We start from the raw sequence: 23,799 nt of genomic DNA, 5'->3' as shown, positions 1-23,799 counted from the left end.
CCCCTCCACCTGAAGTTAGGCTGGTGGTAACCAGGGAAAAGGTTGTCATGGTGATTTGCATCTGGAACACCCTCCTCAGAGAAGCTTGGCTGTCACCATCCTTGATATCTTTTCAGCAAAGACTAGGCAAAGACTTTATCTTTTCCAAATGTGCCCAAGCATTCTGGCATGTTCCACAGTTGATTAGTTGTATTTTATGTTTTTCTGCTGGATATTGCCAATTTTGCATTATGAATATATTGTTGAGTTATATTATTTTGGTGGTAAAAAATTTCAGTGAAAAAATTGTACACTGCCTTGAGAATTCTGTATCAAACGATGGATGAATGGATGGATGGACGGATAGATAGTGTTTTCTTCCACTTCACTATACTCTGCTGTGATTAATTATTCAGCCCTCAAGAACATATTCCTGGAATCAAAAAGTACTTTCAGAGGGAGGAGAAAGCAGAGAAAGCTGCTCTTCCCTCTTCCTCCATGGACCTACGATGAAGAGTCTTCTACCGATGCAGCTCTTGTTAGGCAGTTCTAACACAGTGCAGAACGTCAACCAATGGCTAGTTGCTTTGAAGAAACAAATGTTTTAAGACCCTGTTGGTTCAAACACATCCTGTGTTCCTAAGTGCTGATTCATTCTGGAAACACTTAAGTGAAATTGAAATGTGTTACTCTGGTGAAAGACTGCATCGGTAACATCAGTCCATTTCTTCTCCCTACTTCTCTTTCCCTTTCCCCATAAGATGCCTAACTGACAGACAGTGTCTGCTGTAAAGTTCAGCTCATTTGTAACACACCACCACATCTCATACAAAGAAGTTGGAACTCAACAGTCCATATACATGCTTTAAAAATGCACATATGTGTACCTGCTGCTCAAAAGAAAACAGTAAAAATACAATGTTCATAGATATCCTTTAATTTTCAAATATTTACACTAGAGGGAGAAGGACAGGTATTCCATGCAAGACACTTGAGAAGTGGAATATTTCCAATTATTAGCCAATATCGAGATAATGAACCTGAAAGAATGTTACCAGATTTATAACAGTATGTGGTATTTAAGAGCTCTGGGAACTCTGTTAATAACAAGCCTTCCGTCATAACTTAACGAGGCAAATAGCCATGGGTCAGCTGAGGACCATTCCACTGCATACACACTGTCTTCATGCTCTTCATAGGTAGCTATTATGCTGTCTTGAAGTGGCTCTTTAATCCTAGATTTTTTTTAAAAGGGGGAACAAAAGAAAAAGCAAGTGATTGAAACAACTCAAATTTATAAAGCACTGAAAACGTTAAGGTCCTTAGTGTGAGGGAGTGCAGAGGAACAGGCTTGGCAATATGAGCAATGCTGTGCTCCTGTCACTTGGGGGAATTACAAAGTGCTCCAACATTGTGGCATTTCCTCCCACCGGATGCCTATTTAGGCCCACACTGCTCTCCTTTGCTATTCAGTGAAGAACTTGCTCTTTCATAAGGCGTTTGGTTTGGACTGAGGGTGGCTACTATATACCTTGGGTTTGCTCTGCACATGGTAGTTTTATGTATCATCATGGAAACCAGAGTCCCAGTACTTTCCTGATCTGAGAACAGCATTGGGGTTATTGTGCAGAATCATATACTGGCATATGTACCATAGTTAAAGTTCAAACTGGACTACAAGTATATGGGCATTCCATATGGGAGAATACTAGCACAGATTAAGAGAGAGGGCAAGGGAAATCTCTATAAAACTTATCGTCTACATTTTTATCCATTCCTGATTAACTGCTGTACATTCATTCTGTAGCTGGCCTTACATGGTTGTTCATCTTCCAAACATCATACCAGACTTTTTTCCAAACATGTCTTTCTACTTCCCAGATAAAGGGAACTATTACAGCAGTCACCCTCCAGCAAACAAGATATAACCAAGATCCTTCAAGCACCTACTGAATGCCAGTCAATAATTTAAGAGTCTAATCACAAAGAAATGGAAAGACTACATCATTACCTTGCTGCACAAGTACAGAACTGAATACAAGGTTCTAAAATGAGAGTTCTTCTCCCTGGAATCCTTACATTCTTCCAGAAGAATCCCCCACCCCCAATGAATGAATGAATGAATGAATGAATGTATTTTTAGAATAGAGTTTGTACACAGGGAGCATTCTGAAGAACATATAGCTCCCCTTCCAACATCCTGTTTACGTTGCCTGAGGGTCTTATGAGGTATGATAACTGTTCAATTTTCCAGAAGAGGTCATAGAGTAAAATTTATACTTAAAATGACATTCCTATTACAGACTAAAGCTAAAACTTTAATGCTGCACTGCTGTTTCTGATGTTCACCATCAAACAATCAACAACTAAAATAATTCTAGTTTATTAACCATCGAGCTAAACCAAATGTAGTGTGGCTGTATGTATGATCCAATATGATTATTTGTACTCGTTTCTGAAGACTACATATATTTAGCCTCCTAAATAATATTTTCAGACTTGCTCTTCAACTGACACACCTGGTGTACATGAAAGTTGGTCATCTCCCCAGACAGCAATGTGCCTCATGTAATACTCATCCACTTATCTGAGATTCCATTATCTAGAAGGTTTCAGATGTCTCTGAATAAGTAAGGGAGCAATGCTTTCCACTGTCAGGGGATGTGACCGACTTTCAGTTAACCAGGAGTTTAGGTTAACAAGAGGTTCAATAAATAAGCATGAACTAACTGCTGGCTTACCTCACTTTCTACATGCCAGGTGTTATTTATGACTGGATATATTAATGTTCTGTGTAACAAGCAAATGTAAGTCGGGGGAAAGGGCTTGCTAAAGAAATGATACATTGCATTGATAGAGAAATCACTGTTGTGCATTTCTGTTCTTCTTTGCTATTTTTAGTCCTTGTAAATTGTTCTGTCTATTACTGAATCTCCCCTAGGCGATTAAAGTAACCTGGTAGAATGCAAAACAGAGAAAGCAATTTTTGTTAGTTATTTTATTTATTTATTTATTTATTTATTTTTAAGTGTGAGACCATACAAGCACTTCAGGAAGACACACAGGGATTCTTTTTTGCAAAATGTTGTGTGATCTTCAGAACATCACTGTTATGAATAGAATGACAACCTTGGAGCAAGTGAGAGATAGAACCCCATTTACAGGATATCCTCCTCCATTGTGTGAGAAGTAATGTATTATTTTTTCATTTAATTAGTTCAGATGTTCTGTAAAAGTTTACTTGAAAAATAAGTTCAAGACATTCTAGATAATGGAATCTCAGATAAGTGGGTGAACATTGCACCAGTATAGCCAGGAATGGAATTGGACCTCAGTTCCCTCTTTGTTCTCAGGTGACCACAGTAGGAGGGCAGGAGAAAGGAAGAACTGAGCTCAGACAGCAAACCCTTAGCTAGGGATGTGTGAACTGGTTCAGGGATTCAGTATGGGGTTGGATTGAACCGTACCCAGTTCTGTCTGGACTGGGACCAAACTCCCCGACCAGTTCGCGTAATTTTTTTTTTTAAAATAGCTGCCGCAAAGGCGTAAATGGCTTCTGCAAGGTCCTGGGCCATGCTAGGCCTCGCAGAGGCCATTTGCACATGTGAGGTGGCAGGCAAAATGGCCACCATGCCTACTTACGGAGGTCTGAACGGGCCAGAAAGTATAGTAAAACGGGCTGCAGCAATGATTACTGAGGCCGGCAGGGGGAGGGGAAACCTTCACGGACACACACACATACACACTACGGCCTTCAGGAAGCCCCCTGAAGGGGCTAGAGGTAAATAATTTTTTTATTAATCAATCAATCAATTATATATAGCAACCTCACCCCCTGGACTTCGGGGGTGTTCAAAGGGGTGCTGGACTGAACTGTTCTGGTCAGGTGCAGTTCACACTCGAACCAAACCGGGCCAGCCGGTTCCATGCACTCCCCTACCCCTAGCATGCTGTCTCTAAGCAAACAACCCTTTCCACTGTGATCACAGCAAAGGGGTGGGGAGAGGTGTTCTCTCGCAGTTCATTCTTCCAGACCCGATATCTCCTTAGAAAATTTCATAGGTTATTTGTATGGCAAAATCAAAAAGGCCTAACAAACTAAATGTAATTGATGATTCGTGATTTGATTTCCTGGTGTATTTTCCTTTGCTTAAAGGCAGCTGTGGGAGAGTTTCAGATTTATTCCATGGCAATGGGGAGACTAGGAATGTGCATGAATTAATTTTTTTGGATTTGAGGTTGTATCAAATCAGCCAGATTCGATTTGAACTCAAATCTGCAAACTCAAATATGATCAGATTTGATTCGAGTTGTTTTCAATTTGATTTGGATCTATTCGGCCCACTTCTAAAGGTCATGGGGAAACAATTTGGGGTGGTGGGTAGGTCCCCATGAGTGCCACCTACCACCTAAATTTGAAGAGAGTGGGGCACTTGGTTGATTTTTAATGATTTGTTTTAGCTTTTATTGATTTTGTATATTTCCGCCATAGGAAATAATGGGGATTCGAAGTTGACCTATCCCTAACACTAACATGGATCCCCAGCTTTAATAACAACAACAATGACAACAATAATAATTTTAAAAAGCTAAGCTCTAGCCCTTGTAGAAGTGGAGTTATAGAGCAAAATGTACAATCACTATTTTTCAAGTGTTTGGATTCTCTGGTGCATAATAACTTTTCCTGATAATGAATCCCTATGAGGATTCATTGCACGCCTTCATTTCTTCTGTTCATTTTGACTGTCACCTCCCCACCACCACCACCCAACACACACACACACACACACACACACACACACACGTACTCAGTTTATTTTTTTTAGGAATTTTTGAAATGTTTAGATTCTTTGGTGTCTTCATTACACACCTTCATTTCTTCTGTTCATTTTGACCCCACTGCTTTGTGGGTGGGAGTGGGGAATTAGTGGCATCCCATGTGCCAACTACGCCTCAACTCACAAACCACTGGGGAAATCAGTTTATATTTTAGGAATTTTTGAGGTGTTTAGATTCTTTGGTGTGTAATGAATCCTTACAGGGATTCATTATGAGGAAAGGTTATTAGACACCAAAGAGTCTAAACGCTTGAAAAAATCCCTAGAAAATAAACTGAGTAGTAGTAGTACCCCACTGCCTTGTGGGTGGGGGGGGGTGTAGTTGACACATGGCAGTTGACAGTTGGCACTGTCCAAAGACAGTGTTTTGGTTTTGATTTTGTTTTTAAAGAAAGCTGGGAATCGGGGGAAATTAATAGGAGGAACCCAAATCTCAAATTGATTTGAATAGAATCTGGAGTGATTCGATTCAAGCTCAAATTTGCCAGGAGTGTCTGGGCAGATTCATTACAAAATTGAATCACCCAAATTGACCAGATTTGGGTTGAATCAATTCAAATCTGAATTGATTCGCACATCCCTAGAGGATACGGAGGTTAACTATTCCCCTGCATTGTATATTTTATTCCACAGAGGACATGAGTGTTTTCAGGTAGCAGATTCAAAAGTTGAGGAAATGGCACCAGAGAGCCCTCTTCCAGCACCATGGCCTCAATATGAAATGAGGAGTCTGCCCATCATGCTTACTTTTAGACAAAGAAAAGGATGTAGGGAGATCTGACCTCATGTTACATCTAGTTTGGTCCAAAGTCAGCAGTGATGAAAACCAAGAAAAGCATGGGAAACTTCTCAAACAGAAAGTACTTTAAAGTACAACTCCCCCCCACCCCCCTTTTTTGCCCGAATACATTGAAATATGTTTGTTCTATGCAACAAGCCCCGATGCCACAATATGATACAGTACTGTAACAATGACCTGGCCACCAGTTCATAGGCCAGGCTTCCATTTTTGCCAAACTAAAACAGACAACTTCAACTTAATTAATGAAGTGGAAGAGGACATAATATTTCAGCTCTTGATACGCCTTTGCATAAAGTAAACAACTATGAACAGAAAGCAAAGAGAGGGGAACAACTCAAGACCCAATATTTCATACATACAACAGGCAAAATTATATTGCCTTTGTCAGGTTCTAACCCGGACTGAGACTCTGCATAGGTCGTTTAGTGCTTTACATTAAGCCTTCACACTTACAGGTCCCGGACAGATGCTGCCATGAGGACACTCACTGACTCTCTCTAGCACAGAAAGGGTATAAGAAGCTTCCTGTCTGAGGCAGGCCTGGCCTCAGTTTCAAGATCTTATTGATCCTGGTGTGTTGTATCTGCTTCTTTTGGATTTACTCCTGGACTTTCTTTACCTTTGGCTTGTTCTTGACCTCCGGCTTCCAATTCATCTGCTTGGCTGGGTCCTTGGCAGGGCGGGGTGGGGGGGGGCTGAGGGATGCCATAGCTGATGTATGTAAAAGCATAATAGGGGTATGCCAGTCTGAGGAGACAATACTGAGCTAGACAGACCAATGGTCTGACTCAGTATATGGCAGCTTCCTATGTTCCTATGTAATAGGTTTCCTATGTTCCTATGTGGAGACTCCATCTCCACAATTACTTCAGTGTCTGATGTGGAGGTGTCCAGCGACTCCTCTTGTATGATTAGGTTGGATTAGTTCCAGTTTGTGACTCCTGAGGATGTGGACAAGCTGACTGGAATAGTGCGGCCTACCACCTGTTCTCTTGACCCATGCCCGACATGGCTTCTATTATCTGGCAGGGGAGTTGTTGTAGAAGGCCTGGTAGAGATTATAAATGGGTCTCTGAGGGAAGGTAGGATGCCTCCTTGTTTTAAGGAAGAAATTATTAGACCACTTCTGAAGAAGCCTACCCTGGATCTCTCGGACGTGAACAACTACAGGCCTGTCTCCAACCTCCTGTGGCTGGGCAAGGTAATTGAGAGGGTGGTGGCCTCCCAGCTCCAGACAGTCTTGGATGAAATTGATTATCTTGACCCATTTCAAACTGGCTTTCGGGCAGGCTATGGGGTGGAGACTGCCTTGGTCAGCCTGATGGATGATCTCCAATTGGCAATTGACAGAGGAAGTGGACTCTGTTGGTCTTTCTGAACCTCTCGGCAGCTTTTGATACTATCGACCATCGTATCCTTCTGGACTGTCTGAGGGAGTTGGGAGGCACTGCTTTGCAGTGGTTCTGCTCCTACCTCTCGGGCAGGTTCCAGATGGTGTCCCTTGGAGACTGCTGTTCTTCAAAATCTGAACTCCTGTATGGTGTGCCCCAGGGCTCCATATTGTCTACAATGTTGTTTAACATCTACATGAAACGGCTGGGAGAGGTCATCAGGAGATTTGGTGCAGGGTGTTATCAGTATGCTGATGACACCCAAATCTATTTCTCCATGTCAGCATCATCGGGAGAGGGCATAACCTCCTTAAATGCCTGCCTGGAGTCGGTGATGGGCTGGATGAGGGATAACAAACTGAGACTGAATCCGGCTAAGACGGAGGTACTCATTGTGCGGGGTCGGAACTCGAGAGATGATTTTGACCTGCCTGTTCTGGATGGGGTCACACTTCCCCAGAAGGAACAGGTACGCAGTCTAGGGGTGCTTCTGGATCTGAGCCTCTTCCTGGTCTCCCAGGTTGAGGCGGTGGCCAGAAGTGCCTTCTATCAGCTTCGGCTGATATGCCAGCTGCGTCCATTTCTTGAGGTGAACGACCTCAAAATAGTGGTACATCTGCTGGTAACCTCCAGATGGGATTACTGTAATGCTCTCTATGTGGGGCTGCCCTTGTACGTAGTCCGGAAACTACAGTTGGTCCAGAATGGGGTAGCAAGGCTGGTCTCTGGGTCATCTCGGAGAGACCATATAACTACTGTATTGAAGGAGTTACACTGGCTGCCAATATGTTTCCGGGCAAAATACAAGGTGCTGGTTATAACCTATAAAGCCCTAAACAGTTTGGGCTATTTAAGAGAACGCCTTCTTCGTCATGAACCCCACCGCCGACTGAGATCTGCTTTAGAGGTCTGTCTGCAGCTGTCACCGGCTCATCTGGTGGCCACTCAGGGATGGGCCTTCTCTGCTGCTGCACGGAGGCTTTAGAACAGGATGCTTGACTAGATGGGCCTTGGGCCTGACCCAGCAGGGCTGTTCTTATGTTCTTATACCTGTTATAGACTGGACCCAGGCAGAGCTAGATACGCTGGATCGTAAGAACAGGAAAATAATGATCATCAATCATGCTCTGCACCCCCACAGTGATGTAGATAGGCTCTACCTCCCTCGCAGCTCAGGTGGAAGAGGAATGCTGCAAGTCCATCAAACAGTAGAGGAGGAAAAAAGAGGCCTTGAAGAATATATCAAGGACAGTGAAGAAGATGCACTTAAAATGGTCAATAACGAGAAACTATTCAACACCAATGAAAGAAAGCAGGCCTACAAGAAAGAACAAGTTAAGAACCGAGCAGAAAAATGGAGAAATAAGCCACTGCATGGTCAGTATTTGCACAATATAACCAGAAAATCAGACATCACCAAGACCTGGCAATGGCTTAAGGATGGCAACTTGAAGAAAGAAACAGAGGGTCTAATACTGGCTGCACAAGAACAGGCACTAAGAACAAATGCAATAAGAGCAAAAGTCGAAAAATCCACAACAAACAGCAAGTGCCACCTTTGTAAAGAAGCTGATGAAACTGTGGACCATCTAATCAGCTGTTCTAAAAAGATCACACAGACTGACTACTTGGTGCATTTCCAAAACAACTTGAAGAGCAACTCAACACCATAGGGGCCACAGAAATCACCATCAGCCAATTACAAAAAGCAACTTTACTGGGAACAGCCTATATTCTGCAACGATATCTATAACAGCAACAACACTGACAAGAAAATTTAGCCATTCGAGGTCCTTGGGAAGGACTCGATGTCTGGATAAAACAAACCAGTCAATAACACCTGTCTGACTGTGTAAACAAGAAACAATAATTTATTATTATTATTGAAAGAAAGTGCTGTACAATGCCCTATGGGTCTCCAGCTGTCCAGCAATTCCCCCCCCCACAAAGCCGCAATTCTACCATTTCTCCATGAAAAATGGGAGGGGGGGTTGTTTTAAAGAGCCACAAAATGTTGCAGAAATGTCCTTGGAGGTCACTTCTGGCTAACTAGGAACCATGGATATGAAGTTTTAAACCCTTTTATTTATGATTTATACTGAGATTGGGTGTCAATTGCCTGACCGCAGATACATGGAACCGCGAATGTCCAATCAATCAGTTTTTATTATGGTCACACACCAGCAAAAGGTATAATGGGTGATTACATATTAGAAATAAAAGTAGATAAAAAGTTCACCGGGTGATTACATATGGTACGGTACTTAATAACATTATGTAAGGTACATAATGGTATTTAAAATATTAGTAATAATAAAAATTAAGATTAGCATGCTTTAGCAGGCACCTGTTGTGCCACTTTTAGAGGCAAGGCTATTCTGGATGGAAGATTATTTGTACTTCTGATGAAGACTACTCCGAAACCGGCTTTTACCTAAGAAGCCTGTTAAGTTCTTTGCTCAGGATAATTACATCTCATCTACGAGGATTTATTTCAGGCATTTTTGGCTAGAGTTGCATTACATTACATTACATCAACCATTACATCAGCATTTGTGAAGAATGGCACCTTTGTTGTGGAGTTAGTGTTTCTCAACCTTTTTGGAGTCGAGGACTGCTAAATTCTTCGTGCGGAGTTTCAAGGACCGCTACATTCTTCATGCACAGTTTTCCAGACCAGCAGTTAGTAAAGGGGTTTCAAGTTTAAGTTTGTCTGTCTATCTATCTAATCTATCTATCTATCTGACTTTTATACTGCCCAAAACCTGCGTCTCTGGGCAGTTTATAATTAAAATAATATAAGCATTAAAATAATTAAATTTGGAATATTTTGCAAACATTGAATATTAGGGGTTCTCAACCTTGGGTCCCCAGATGTTGGTGGACTTAAATTCCCATAACCCCCAACCACAATGGCATTTGGCCATTATGGCTGGGGATTATGGGAGTTGGAAGTCCACCAACATCTGGGGACCCAAGGTTGAGAACCCCTGAATCTAAAAGCCTGGGTGAACAAATATGTCTCCAGTATGTCTTCAGTATGTGCGGGTGGGAGAGGGGATGTTGGGCCATTAGAAAAATTAAAAAGCTGCATGGGGCCAACGAAAACAACACACAAGCAAGCTTCTGAATTCCCCCAAACTCTTCATCAGGCTGGATGTCAAGCAAAGCAAAAAGGAGGTGAGGAGAGGAGAGCTGGGCAAGATGTCAGTAGAACCCGAAGTCTACATTTTAACCCTCTCATGATGGAGGTGGAGTTTTAGCAGGAGTTGTGTAGTCACAGGGCTGTATCAAGACAACATTAGTCAGGACCACCCACTGAAATTAATTTAGTCATCTCTCATTTGTGTCAATGCTGCTTGGTCATGATCAACTGGCTTGATCTGGATCCTGCTCTTAGATGTGCACTTTGTGAGGCGAACCTAATGAAACTCACGCAGCTCCTCCAAAACTCCTTAAAACGGTTACGTGGCAGGCGCTGGGAATGTGTTTTTTTAAATGGTGAAAGCAAGTGTGAAGAAGAGTGGTGGGGACCTGGCATTAAAGGGAAGGGGGCGATTCTGAGATGGCGGGGGCACAGGTGGATGTAGTGGTGGATGTCTTGCCTTCCTCGCTGGGTAGACGGGGCACTGTTCAGGGTGGGCGAGGCAATGGTGCACCTGACTGCGCTCGGAAGGTCGCCTGGGTCCAAGAGCTGCTGCCGCTGTGCTTGGGCACCAGAGTGTAGCAGGTGTTCCCCCATCCTCTCTCACAGCACGTGCCTCTGCACCCCCCCAACTCCCCTGAACGCGCCAATCACACCAGCCTGCCTTTGGGGCCACGTAGCTCACGTAGTCCCACATGCTGACCACACGTAGCTGCGAGGCGAGCCAAGGCAGCCCTCCTCCCTCCCTCCACCGCTTAGCCCTCACCATGGCATGATCCTGGTCAGAGGATCCAGCCAGCAAGGTCCCCACCCGGCAAGGTCATAAAGGGGACCGCTGTCTTCCACCGGCAATGCAGACCAGGGGGTTATAGGGGGCCGAGGGACCACAACACGTCACCAGTTCAAGAGGGAAATGACGTTCCCTCTCAAGGTGCCTTGGCCGCAATAGGCAGCTGGTTTTAAATCGGTTGAGATCGGACATGAACTGCGCTGGGCATCAAATCCCCAGAATCACTTCATTCCAGTGCCATTCATCCAATGACCCTTTTGCATGAATGCACAAAATGGTATCGTGCCTCTCCCCCGCAACATGCTGCCTCCCTCCGCAACTTAGCCCTCCTTGGTACGCATGCTTGCTCCCCCTCTCCCAAGGAAGTTCCACCTGAACTCCTTTTCTGCAAAGCCCGAGCCAAGGTGGCCCTTCTCCCTCCCTCCACCACTTAGCCCTCACCATAGCATGATCCTGGTCAGAGGTTCCACCCACCGGCGAGGTCACAAAAGGGACCACCATCTTCCACCGGCGGTGCAGACCAGGGGGTTACAAGGGGCCGAGGGACCACAACGCCCCACCGATGCAAGAGGAAAACTGTGTTCCCTCTCAAGGCGCCTCGGCTGCACTAGGCAGCTGGGTTTCAATCAATCAACCTTTGGCTGCAAACAATGAGCATGCAAGAACCAGCAGCCCTTCAAGTGGCGCCCACTGCCATACCTTTTCCTCGATGCCCCTGCACACATACAGTCTGAAGCTGTATGAAGCTGTAAAGATGGGGAATAAGATAACTGTATGAAGATCTCAGCAGCACGTGGAGGCAAGGCGGAAGCAGGGTCCCGCGCCTCTGTGATACTCCTCCTCTTCATCTTCTGTGCCATGTGCAAAATTGAGGAAGTGAATGCCTTGACTGCAGTTGTTGGATGTGGGGGGTTGACTCCCAGTCAGGGACCGGCACTGGCAGCGGTCCAGGGACCGGTGGTTGAGAAACTATGGCAGTCTTTGGTATTTTGGGATCTTGCATTTTCTGCATTCCCAATGTGAAGATTCTTTTTCGAATTGAGTGTGCATTTTTACATATTCTCCACCATTTGAGAGTGGGTTATTCCCACCTTTTCAGAGTGATTCACAGTGTTCATTGTATATTTATCATCTCACATTCTTTGTATTTGCATATCTATGTATTTTGGATGCCTTGTGCAGATCTTGTATCAGTCTTTATTTGGTGCATGTCTGCACCTTTTGTTTGTGTATGAGTTTATTCTGTACATTCATTAATATTTCTACCTGTTCAAGGTTGTTCATGGGTTTTGTTTACACTCTAAGAATTTAGCTACAGCAAGTGTTACCTCAGACCTGGAGTCAGATAAGAGGAATTTTGCAGATACCTGAATTGATTGACCAAGTTGTGATACTAATAATGGGCAAATAAGATTTTGTTTCAAATCAACATAAAATCCACGGACCAAAAGTACATGCTCCACAGTCTCTATTTCTAAATTATTGCATGGACAGAATCTTTGCGTGGATGGTAAATCTTGGAATCCCCCTAACAACACCTGCAGGGGGAAGCATTTAAACGGGCCTTTGCAAAAGCAGCCTAATGGAAACTATTAGTGAGATTAATTAAGTATGAAGCGATGCACCAATTTTTCTGGTAGTTGGTATCCAAATGGGCTATGGAGCAGGACGGACTAAGTTTACCAACCAACTCTTGAGAGGTTTTATTCCAAAGTCTTTGTTTAATTAAAGAGAGGGCTGAAGTGCATCCCATCAAAAACAAATGGTCAAGAGACAGACCAATTTGGCTAATTTTCCGGGATACGACTTTAAACCAAGAGCTAATAAAAGAATCCTCAAAAAGGTGGTAAAGTAACCCCGAAGTGTTTCAAAACATATAAATGCTAAACCAGAGTTTAATTGCTGCTAACCATGCTTTGGTTTCCAATGCACTTTGCCCCATCTCTAAAAGGATCGCAGCATTTGATACACAACTGGGTAATGCAGGGGCGTAACAAGGCTGGAGTGGGCCCAGAGACAAAATTTTAAAATGGGCCCCTCGCTGATACACACACTTCACAATATATAGTCATGTGATTTGCCTCTGGGGGGCCCCTCGAGGCGTGGGGGCCCCCAGGCAGCCGCCTCCCCTTGCCTAATAGTAGTTATGCCCCTGGGGCAATGTAAACAAAGCTCGTAAAAAACAGGCCTGAATATTACAAAATAATAAAATGCAAAAGCATACTTAAAAGCATACAGAGTGGAGCGTAGGCTAGTGTTTCTTATTTCACTTACTTTGTAGATAAACTATAATAGAACAGTATCAGGATTAAGCAAAACACACACAAGGAATATAACTTCTAACGCAAAGTCTGACTAAACAAACCTTTCCCTAGACTAAACTTCCCGAAGTCAAAGCACGGGCTTTTTTTGAACACACCAAACTCCAGAGGAGAATTCAAGCTTCTTGCCCTCCTAGCTTTCAAGGATCTGCAGAGTCATTTTCCTCCAGCCATCCTTCCTGGCTACATGTCATTCTCTAACAAAGAACTGCCTTCTTCCTCCCAAAAGCTCTCTAGGACCCACTCAGCTGGTGTGCTGATTGGCTGAGCCCTGGAGTTCATCAGCCTGTCACTCAGGACAGGGTTCACTTCCAGTTAACTCTTTAGGCAGAGGGGTGGCTGATCATTACAAATGGCCTTCAAGCTCTGCTGAAGGGAGGGCATGACAGCAAGCCGGAGTAAATGTCTGATCACATGATCAGTCTCATGCTGTTTAAGACCTGCAGCAAACAAGACAGCTGGTCTCCATTTTCTTCTTTAACACCTCTGTGAACAGAATGAAATACCTCTCTGATAAAATTGGCCCAAAGCTTCTCATAAGTGGCAACTACATACAGCTACATACATTTGGATAGTAGCCCAAGGGACAAACAGAGCTCTGAAATGCACATTGCCAAGGGCAACAGCAGATCAACATCAGTATCTTAAAATAAAGCCAGGAAACATTTTACTCTTTTCAGCAAGGAAACATAGTATTGGATCAGTTCATCCTACCTTTTAAAATGTATCAATGCCACCATCTCTCTCAGAGAAATAGAATGAGATGCTTCAACAATCTGAATTTGTAAGGCATATATTTTAACTTATTTAATAAATGTATTGATGCTGTTCTTCAGCACAGATGTGCTCTCACGTTTAAAAACCAAAATATAAAGTAATAAACATTAAAAATAAGGAATAACAACAACAACAAAAAAACAACACCACAGTGTGAGAACAGTAAATAAAGCAGATCAATAGCCATTAAATTTTTAAACAGGTCTGGGAAAACAAACAGTATAAGAATAATATTCCAGGTTTGTTTATCTTTCTATCAAATTTGTATATGGCCCCAAACTTCCATCTCTGGGTGGTTCCATAATATGGTGGAGGATTTGGCAGTTCCAAGGAATTAGATTTGGTTTTGTCCCTATAGTCCTAGGGTCAACATAATTAGGTCTTTGAATCTTTTTCTGTGTCTTATCACTGTAGCTAGATAGATACTCTAAGAATCACAGCTTTCACTTTCTATCTGAAGTCTGTAGATTGTTCAGGGCCCCTTGGTGACCTGTGGTGGAATTAAATCAGAGTCTTCCCCCCTGCTTCGTCCTTGGTTTTGTATTTGTAACTTTAATTACATTTTACAATAACTAATCACAACAGTGCAACTGTGACAATCTGCGGGCAACTGAAGAAGAAATTAGTTCAGGCTAAACTGATGTCATGGCTCAGACTTCTGACTCAGAAGAGTCAGAGCAGGAAGATTCGCCTGCTAGTGAGGGCTCAGAGGCACAGCAACAGGATTTGGCAGGGAGACCAGACTCTGGAGCTGAGGATTCGGAACAGCTGCCATACATGATTTCTGGTGTGGAGGAGCCTGGGATTTCACCTGTCTTGAGAAGACGTCTCAAGAGGCAAGCTCAGTGGGAGTCACGCAAGCGCAGGAGATCACAAGAGAGGAAGCAGAAGTGCTGACTCAGGGAAGCCTGATTGACTGCTGGTTCTCTTGAACCATATATATTTAGCAGTCTGTCAATTGCTCAGATGCTGTTAGCAACGTCGCTGACCGCAGTCCATGTGCTATCCTGAATTCATAGCTTTTCTGAATTCCAGTTTGCCCTTGTTTATGCTTTCCTGCTTTGTTCCATTAATTCCTTGTTTCCTTTGCTCTTTCGTTCTTCGCTCTGTGTTTTCTTTCAGTTATTACTCAGTTATTGTTAGAGGGGGTACCTAGTTCAGTTCAGGGGGACTTAATTCATTTACTATTTTCTTTGTGAGCCTTTTTATTTTCCTTCGTGTAGCTTCGCTGCTGCTTTCTGTTAACTCACAAGGGGAGTGCTGAAGGGGGTTGTAAATCCTGTTGGGTGAGCCAAGCTAACAGATTTATGACAACTGAGCACGTAGTCACGATACATAACTACATCCGAAACCACATCTCTAATAGCAAATTTCAGAAAACTATCTGCCATTCACTTTCATGCTGCATTTTCGAACACCACTATGCTGTAGATTGCAACGATGTCTATTTATATACTGCTTTTCAACAAAGGTTCCCAAAGCAGTTTACACAGAGAAATAAAAATAAATAAAGATGGATCCCTGTCCCCAAAGGGCTCACAATAGTACCTATAAATACATGCCATGAAGGCAAGCACACAAGTTCATGACACAACTACATAGCTCTGATCCACTAGACATGTGGCCTGAAGGCCTGAAGATGTTTCTATGTGATGGCTCCTCTATGCAGTAAGCTATTTGTGTACAGCGACTTGTCGTGTGGATGGGCAAAGCTGTTTCCTCCATGCTCCTACAAGCCACCAGTGGAAATATTGTGTGATGGAATGCAGATCTCATGCTAGTGGCCAATAGGGATGTGCACGAACCAGTTTGGAGGTTCTTTTCCAGAGCTATCTGGCAGTTGGGTGGGGGGGTTACCTTTAAGAAGCAGGGAGGGTGCTCTTACCCATGCCAGCCACGTCCCCCCCACCAGCACTGTGCCAAAAATCACTGGTGTGGGGCAGCAGCATACCCTTTTGCTGCCCTGCGGTGCACAATGATTTTCGGCACAGCGCCACCAGGGGAAAATGTGGGGGAGGGAGGAAGAGTACCCTCCCTGTTCCTTTAAGGTATAAACCCCCGCTGCCGAACCTGACTTCTGCCAGTTCGTGCACATCCCTAGTGGCCAATCCACGAATGGCTTTCTGAACCAATTTCTGATGCGATTCAATACCACTTTGTGATATAATTTTAAGAAGCCTCCACATGACTTGTGGAGTGTATGAAGTGGTTCTTCATTTTCATTTGGTTTTCCAATACTGGCCGCACTCTTGATCCATTCTGAGCAGAATGGTCACTAAAAATAAAGCGTGTATGGGTTAATTCATGCACTGCCCCTAGTGGATAGTCTACACAAGGAGACAGTCCCGACTGCTTTGGCTTGCTCCCATCCATCCTTCACACATAAGACCATGTGAGACTCAAGGCCCATACATGTTTCCACATAGGCCTCACTCACTACAATAGCGTAGGCAGGACCTACACTATGGGCATATGCATATGGGTTCTACATAACATGTTATGTCTATGCATGGGGTGGGGGCTAACCCAAGAGACTATGCAGAACTCATGAAATATTAAAAAAATTGAGGGGCTGCGACAGGCCAAAAAACATTTAAACACTATCTAATTCAGCAGATAGTAGGGCAACGGGCTACAATCAGGTATAAAACAAGAAGGAATGCTAAACGTCACCATAGTAAAATGATCTAAAAGCACAAGAGGAAAAAGTGACTGGCTAGGCAGTGGCACTTCTGAGAAAGATTTAGGGCTAATGGTGGATAATGAACTGAACATGTCAAGAATGTGATGCTATAGCACAAAAGGCCAACGTGCTGTATTACTTGTATTTCTATGACAGACATATTGTTTCCAAGACTAAGGGACTGATAATGCTGCTCTGCTAAGCACTAGTAAAACATCATCTGAAGCACTATGTTCAGTTCAGAGTAAGATGGCAGTTCAAGAAGGTTGTTGACAATTTGGTAAGGCTTCTCAGAAAGCTACAAGAATAAGAAGAGGTCTAAAGTAGACAAAATCATACAATAAAAACCGAAGAGTTTTAGTGCAGAGAACTAGGAGGAGTAGATAGAGTAGGAGATCTTAAGAGGGGGAAAACAGAACAATTTATTTTACTATATCTATCGGTGGACAGCAAAAAAAATCAATAAAATCATTTAAAATGAAAAGAGATAGATTTAAGGTTACACACTGAAAAAACACATGTACACACATGCCCAGACCCTTGTTGAGAAAAACAAGCTGGTGTGAAAAGTTTCATAGTCTCCTCCCAACTCTGAATGCTATTAAAAATATTGTTTAGTATGAAGGTGATCTAAAACAGCAAACAAGGAATACAAATAGTGAGCATGTATGCTCTTTTGTAAAGACAGTTTTAAAATGAGCATATATGGAATCTAAAGGGCTCTGAAGAGATAAATTCTGCATGTACACTGGGGCTACAGCAGCACCTTTCTTATACTCCAATCCCACACACCACATAGAAAGTTGATCCTGGGACTTCACAAAACAACATAAGAACAGCCCTGCTGGATCAGGCCCAAGGCCCATCTAGTCCACCATCCTGTTTCACACAGTGACCCACCAGATACCTCTGGGGAGGAGCCCACAAGCAAGGGGTATGTGCATGCCCTCTCTCCTGCTGTTACTCTCCTGCAACTGGTATTGAGAGGTATCCTGTCTGAGGCTGGAGGTGGCCTATAGTCACCAGACTAGTAGCCATTGATAGACCTGTCCTCCATGAATTTGTCTAAGCCCCGTTTAAAGCCATTCAAGCTAGGGGCCATCACCACATCCCATGGCAGAGAGTTCCATAGATTAATTACACACTGTGTGAAAAAGTACGCCCTTTTGTCTGATCTAAATTTCACAACCACAAGATCTCTCTCTTGGTCAGTCACCAACAGCTCAGCTCCCATCAGTGTATATGTGAAGTTGGGGTTTTTTTGTCCCAATATGCATCACTTTACACTTGCTTACACTGAACTACATTTGCCACTTTGTTGCCCACTCCCCCAGTTTGAGGAGATCCTTTTAGAGCACCTCACTATCTGTTGTGGATTTTATTACCCTAAAAAGTTTAGAGTCATCTGCAAATTTGGCCACTTCTCTGCTTACCTTAACCTGCATCTGCCCAGCCAGTTTCCTTCTCTGAATAGAGAGGGGCTATAGGGTTATACCTTGCAGTCGCTTGTTATACTGACCTTGGGTAATAGTTGCCCCGAGAGAGGGCATGCACATACCTCTTGCTTGTGGGCTCCCCAGAGGCATCTGGTGGGCCACTGTGTGAAACATGATGCTGGACTAGATGGGCCTTGAACCTGATCCAGCAGGGCTGTTCTTATGTACTATTTCTCAAGGGAACAGTAAAACTCCCTTTTAGTCATAAAGGATTAGTTTTACTAATCCTCTTGACAGGGCCTTTGATAAGGCTGAAAACTCCCATCCCACTATCAATGGCCTGGCACAAACCAGGAAGAATAGTCCGTATCAAAAGGATGAACATATGCATACCTGGAAGGTCTTCCTAATAAGCTCTGAGTTTGCCCATTCGCTCCAGCCCATACCATTTGTTCAAACCATTTTACTTTATTGTTTGTCAAGATCACACCTATCGGTGATCAAATCCAGCAATATGAATTCTTTTGTCAGCCATGGATGTCAGCCCCAACAGCAAGGAGGTGTGATCTATGTATGGCCTGAAGGCATGATTTTGGCTGTTTCTAGCCCCAAAGCCAAGAAATGTTGTGCTTCGGCTTTAGTTATACCATCAACTACAGCTTTTGCTCTAGCCTTGATTCCAGGATCTGGTTTGGACCTGTCTCCAGACCCAAACTGCGCACACCTGGCTGCCCTAGAGAACTGGACCCTACAAACCCAACCACCTTTGAACTTTTCTTGGAACCAGCTGCTCTTCTGGTTTCCTGGCTGCAAGTGGCAAGCTTCCTGCCTTGTCCCTGAGAGGAGAAGCACCAACGTACACTACCCTGCAAGTAAGTCTAAAGCTGCTCTTCAGGCCCTTTCTCTAGCCAGCCCTAAGCTGATTAGGTATTAATTCAAACCTTAAGCTAAAATGCCTCTTCATGAGTTCCAAATTAGCAGTATTAGTTAATATTTTATTGCCTCTTTGCCTGCTTAATCAATCTTTCTCTTCCTGTACCCTAATTTCCTAAATAAATCTTGCTGCACTATATCTCTTTCTCTCTCACCATTTCTAGACCAAAAGAAACCTTTTCAAAAAGACCTTTTCTAGACCTTTTCAAAAATTTATTCTGTAATAGATTATTCACTATAGTCTCATTAATTCCCCACACAAGTCCAAAAAGTAATCTCAGGGCATACTGTCAGCACTCCAGAGCAGTTCTGTTAACAATGATAATATGCAGATTGTTGATAATTTTGTAAAGAAAACATCGGATTTTAGTAGAGGTGGCCCTCATTATCCACAGTTTCCCGTATCTGTGGTCTGGCAATATATACCTGATTTTGTTATCCATTGTACGCTTTGTATATCCATGGTTTTTGGCAGCGCAGTTCTGCCCTGACATGGCCGTGCTCTTACTGTAGGTGCTCATGGGTTGTGAGAGGAGTCTGGAGGAGGACAGTGGAGTGCTTTGGTCTGCATGTTTAGGGTTCGTAGTGCTTCCAAAAGCCATTTTGGGCAGCATTTGGTATCCTTTGGGAGCCTTTTTTGAGCTGTTCCTGTGGAGCGTCTTGAAGCCATTTTCTGGAGCCTCTTGCAGCATTGTGCTGCCTTTGCAAGATGCTAATTATCACTTTTATCAATTTAATACTAATGAAAAAAATTTTTAATTAAAATTTTCAAATTAAAAAATAGATTTTAATTATCCATTGAAGATGGAGCATTGGTTACTCACTGTGAAGGCTTCTTCTTGCTGCTGCATCCAAGGGTGTCACACATGTGGGTTATGTTCCTCCATGTGACTATAGAAGGCAGGACTATGTAAATTGTTAGGCTTTTTAAGGCCGGGAGGAGCATGACCCCTCTAGTGGCTCAGAGGCAAAGAGCACCTCTACAAAGAAAAAACTAGTTTAATGAATAGTAACTAACACGTCCAAGCTAGCCGGAACTACCTATGGTAAACAGGAAAAATGTCTTGTGGCAGATGTCTCAGCTAGGCACTGATAGGGTAAAGAAAAAAATTTTAAGTGAAGGTGCAGGAAAAAAAGAGTGTTACCTTCAGAGGATCCCTGTAAAATAGGTGCTGGTGCTGCAGGGCGGGTCGAGAGACCCTTGGATGAAGTAGCAAGAAGAAGCCTTCACGGTGAGTAACCAATGCTCCATTCTCTGCTATAAACCATGTGCAAACAGCAAATATATATATAAATATGCAAATTCAAAAATTAAATAATTATATTTTTAAATATATGTGTCTAGAATTCCTTAAATAATTCTTTAAACTCTTTAAATAAACACTAGAAAATGTCTCACGTGTGGGGATATAACACAGCCCTAGTCCAACCAGGGAGGGACCCCTTGCCTACTCTGAAGGGAGAACTTGCTGGAGGACTCACCTCTGAAAAGCTGCTTGGGCAGAGGCAAAGGCATCCAATATGTAGTGTTTCATACTACAAATGCGCTCGCTGGTAGGTGGCACATCTCCAGGCATCTGGGAGAGAGCTTGACTCACTGGGGTTGAGTGGGAAAGTGTGGATGCCCCCGAAGGACCCAGGGCGGGGGAAGTAGCAGAACCAGAAGGTCCAACTTGTGCTGGGCTCACTGGATGAGAAGTTACTGCCATCACTGCACTCCTGGTCAGAACGGTGCACATCATGGTAGCTCTGGACGCTGCTGGGAACACTCCCGCACCTTCAGGTGATGCCACTGTCTCTTGAGCTCCCGTTTTCTTCTGGGGCTTATGGCTGCTAGTGGAGCCCATCGCTGGTGTTTTCGGGCTTTGGAATTCCTCTACGTGCCCTGCAAGGCTTTTCGGAGCGTACGAGGGTAGCGGGGCTGCAGCTGCAGATGGTGGGCTGCCCACGGGGTTGGCAGGAAGCGGCAGCGAGGTAGGTGCATGGACCACTTCCCTGCCCTCCAAAATGTCAGCTAGCTCTCCCTCTTGCTCTGGAACGCCGTCCATCAGCTGTTCGGCGGAGGCTGAGCGTTCCAAGGAGCTCCGCCAAGCCACTAAGCAAACCAGTGGACAGGACCTCAGAGGCGGGTTCCCAGCTGCTCTAATGGGCTTCAGAAGGCCCTGTTGCTGTTTGCTTTTGGAGACTCTCACATGGAGTACCCTGGCTGCTCTTTCCATGCAGCGAAAGAGCAGAAATAATGTGGAAGCAAGAAGGGAATGGAAAACAGAAGTAGAAAGGAAAACTGGAGGGGTTTTTTTTGGGGGGGGGTGTTACATATAGAGAGAAGGAGCACAGAAAAGGAAGATAGATGAAACCAAGAGGGCCTAAGAAGCTGAGCAGAGCTGACGAGAAGCTGGCCTAAAAAGCTGAGGAGCCATACAGGACTAAAAGAACTGGAGGAATCATGCTCCTCCTGGCCTTAAGGCAGATAATTGATTCTTCTCTCACTCTTTGATTCCCACACACTCCTCTGTATGTGTTTACTTGAATTGGATTTAATTTTGTGCAGCCTCTTTGGTCAACCTAGCAACCAAACAGGCTTGGGGCTTGTGCTGCTAAGTGCTGGATTTCAACAGTGGGGTGAGGAAATGTCATGATTACACATAACTGGAGAAGCTGGGGGACATTGCTGGAGGAGCTGGAGAATGGGAGAGCTAAGATAGCCAAGGCACAGCACTGTGCTCCGTCCTTATTTCTGCTTTTTCCTTGTCTTTTCGGTGATTTTTCAGTCATTTTCCTGGGCTCCAAAATCTAACTGCCCAGTTCCTATTAACTTAAAGTTTCATTATCTGCGGTCTTGTTATATGCATTTGTAGGCCAGAATGGAACCCCCCTGCGAATAATGAGGGCCACCTGTAGTACAGAAATCTACCTGTGATTGTGAAATAGCTTCAGAAACCCACCCAGGTCATGCCATGAAAGAAGATTATATGAAAAACCCAAACACATTTTTGATGTAAAAGTGCAGAAGTCAAAGGCTTACATGTGACTACAGTGTGCAAAACCACAGTGATGACAATTATGCAAAGTGCCACTTCCACAGCCTTAAAGAGATAATAAATTCTACTTAAGTTGAGCTACTTACCTATAAGGTGAATACACAAAAATTCTAAAGTCAGCAGAGAGCATCTTGTTAGTTACAACTGAAATTCACTCACATGATAAGCTAGTCAATAATCAAACAAGCAAGCTACTTACTTGTCATCCTGCTGGTGGTCCTCGTGGTCACTAAGTTCATCATCATCTACCAGGTGCCCAAAAGGTTCAGAAGAAATAGAGACCATGTTGGAAAGAATAACTCTGCTGTCACTGCTGCCTGTAAGCACTAATTGGTCATGGGAGTGATTGTAACGGACATTCCAGACCCTAAAAACATTTTTTTTAAAAAAGAAGGAAAAAAGAAAAATGAAAGAAGAATCAAGTCACTAGAGCTGCTTCTTATAGGCAACAAATAATCAGGTTAAAGAGATTTCAAAGTGGCAGGTCAGTTTCCATCAGCAGCTTGCTAAAGTTGTATGGGCCAATTGCATGGATGTATTGCAGACAATGCACCTTGAAATGACCATGAGATGAAATGGTAAGTGGATTTGGAACAAATGCAATCCCATCAATGAAATACTTGGGAGCAGTTTTGATAATCAGAGGCACAGCCTGCCGTTCACCTGCCTGCTAAGGGCATGTGGCAAATGCTCTCAAGAAGACCAGTGACTATACTCCACTTTCTCTCCATAGTCACTCTCTGCAGCTGGCAAAGCATTTTTTCTTGGACTTGCAGTAAAAGCATGAAAGGGCTGAGAGATACAGCTGTGCTAACACTCAAAATGGAAAACCCTCTCTCTAACTGAAAAGAAGAATGGTGCAATGCTACCACAGCTGCCTCTTCTAAACTCATGTTTAGAAGTACTAGTGCTACTACCAGATGGTCTTTTCCTAAGCTACACAACAATTGCCTTTCACAACAGCTTGAAGAAGCACCAAGGAAATTATCTGGTAGAGCAGGATGGCTTTCAGTGACCATTGACTGTGAGGACATATCACATTTGCTATAAGGTAAATCCAGATCTAACTCTAGTCGATACCTAGGCTGAGCCTTTGGGAGAAAAACCAAGATTCTCTTACTCTTCCCTTTCCAGGAATAAAAGCCTTAATTATTATTATTTTGTAAGGCCAGTTCTTTACCAAACCACCCAACAGGCTGCACGAAGGGGCAGATTAAAGTAGTGCAAATCCTGCAGTTGAAGCATTTACTTATCATTTAACATGTCAGACAGGAATTCTGAACACAAAACATTTACCCAAAAGCAAGAACATGGATTACATATTAACTTGCTAAATTAAACTTCAATTTATTCAACATTCTGATAATGAATGGTTAAAACAGTTCATAAAACAAAAGGGAGGATTAAAGTTATTAACTGTGTTTTCAAACTTACGTATCATGTTAATACCCAGTGTCTCCAGATTTTCTGTTGTTCTAATCGTTTTAATAATCTTCTCAATAAATAAAGATGTTTCTATGAAGCTGCATTTTAAACACCACTGCTGGTAGCTTCAGGGTTCAGAATTTATTTTGCCACAGCCCTAAAATCTATGAAATCTGAACAACATTCTGTCTCTTGGCTATATAGAAGTCTTTCTACATTAATCTTCACAAAAGGGAAT

At 43.4% G+C, this 23,799-nt stretch overlaps 2 protein-coding genes across 11 annotated transcripts in view; one reads left to right on the top strand and one right to left on the bottom strand.

The window, feature by feature from the left end:
- Positions 1-23,799, top strand: part of LOC128340628 (uncharacterized) — a 155,918-nt gene that overhangs the window by 60,312 nt on the left and 71,807 nt on the right. For 5 of the 9 annotated variants that reach the window (XR_008313842.1, XR_008313841.1, XR_008313840.1 and 2 more), the window contains one exon: positions 1,861-2,962. The exons of the other annotated variants lie outside the window; for them this stretch is intronic. Coding sequence is in view for 1 of the 5 variants with exons in the window: in XM_053285966.1 (XP_053141941.1) it covers positions 1,861-1,864 (4 nt within the window). In the remaining 4 variants the exon portion in view is untranslated. Of the gene's footprint in view, positions 1-1,860; positions 2,963-23,799 lie in introns of those variants that run through there. 9 annotated transcript variants of the gene reach the window in all.
- Positions 897-23,799, bottom strand: part of EIPR1 (EARP complex and GARP complex interacting protein 1) — a 96,637-nt gene continuing 73,734 nt past the window's right edge. Inside the window, exons 8-10 of one of the 2 annotated variants that reach the window (XM_053285957.1) lie at positions 22,336-22,503; positions 22,223-22,246; positions 897-1,214 (exon numbers count right to left, since the gene is read on the bottom strand). In XM_053285957.1, the coding sequence (XP_053141932.1) occupies positions 1,040-1,214; positions 22,223-22,246; positions 22,336-22,503 (367 nt within the window). In that variant the 3' untranslated portion in view covers positions 897-1,039. The remainder of the gene's footprint in view (positions 1,215-22,222; positions 22,247-22,335; positions 22,504-23,799) is intronic. The other variant, XM_053285958.1, reaches the window with a different exon arrangement.

This window comes from Hemicordylus capensis, chromosome 1 (genome assembly GCF_027244095.1).
Source record: "Hemicordylus capensis ecotype Gifberg chromosome 1, rHemCap1.1.pri, whole genome shotgun sequence".
In the NCBI taxonomy this organism is placed as follows: domain Eukaryota; kingdom Metazoa; phylum Chordata; class Lepidosauria; order Squamata; family Cordylidae; genus Hemicordylus; species Hemicordylus capensis.
The sequence above is the reverse complement of the archived record's forward strand: the minus strand, read 5'-3'. Positions and strand labels throughout refer to the sequence as shown.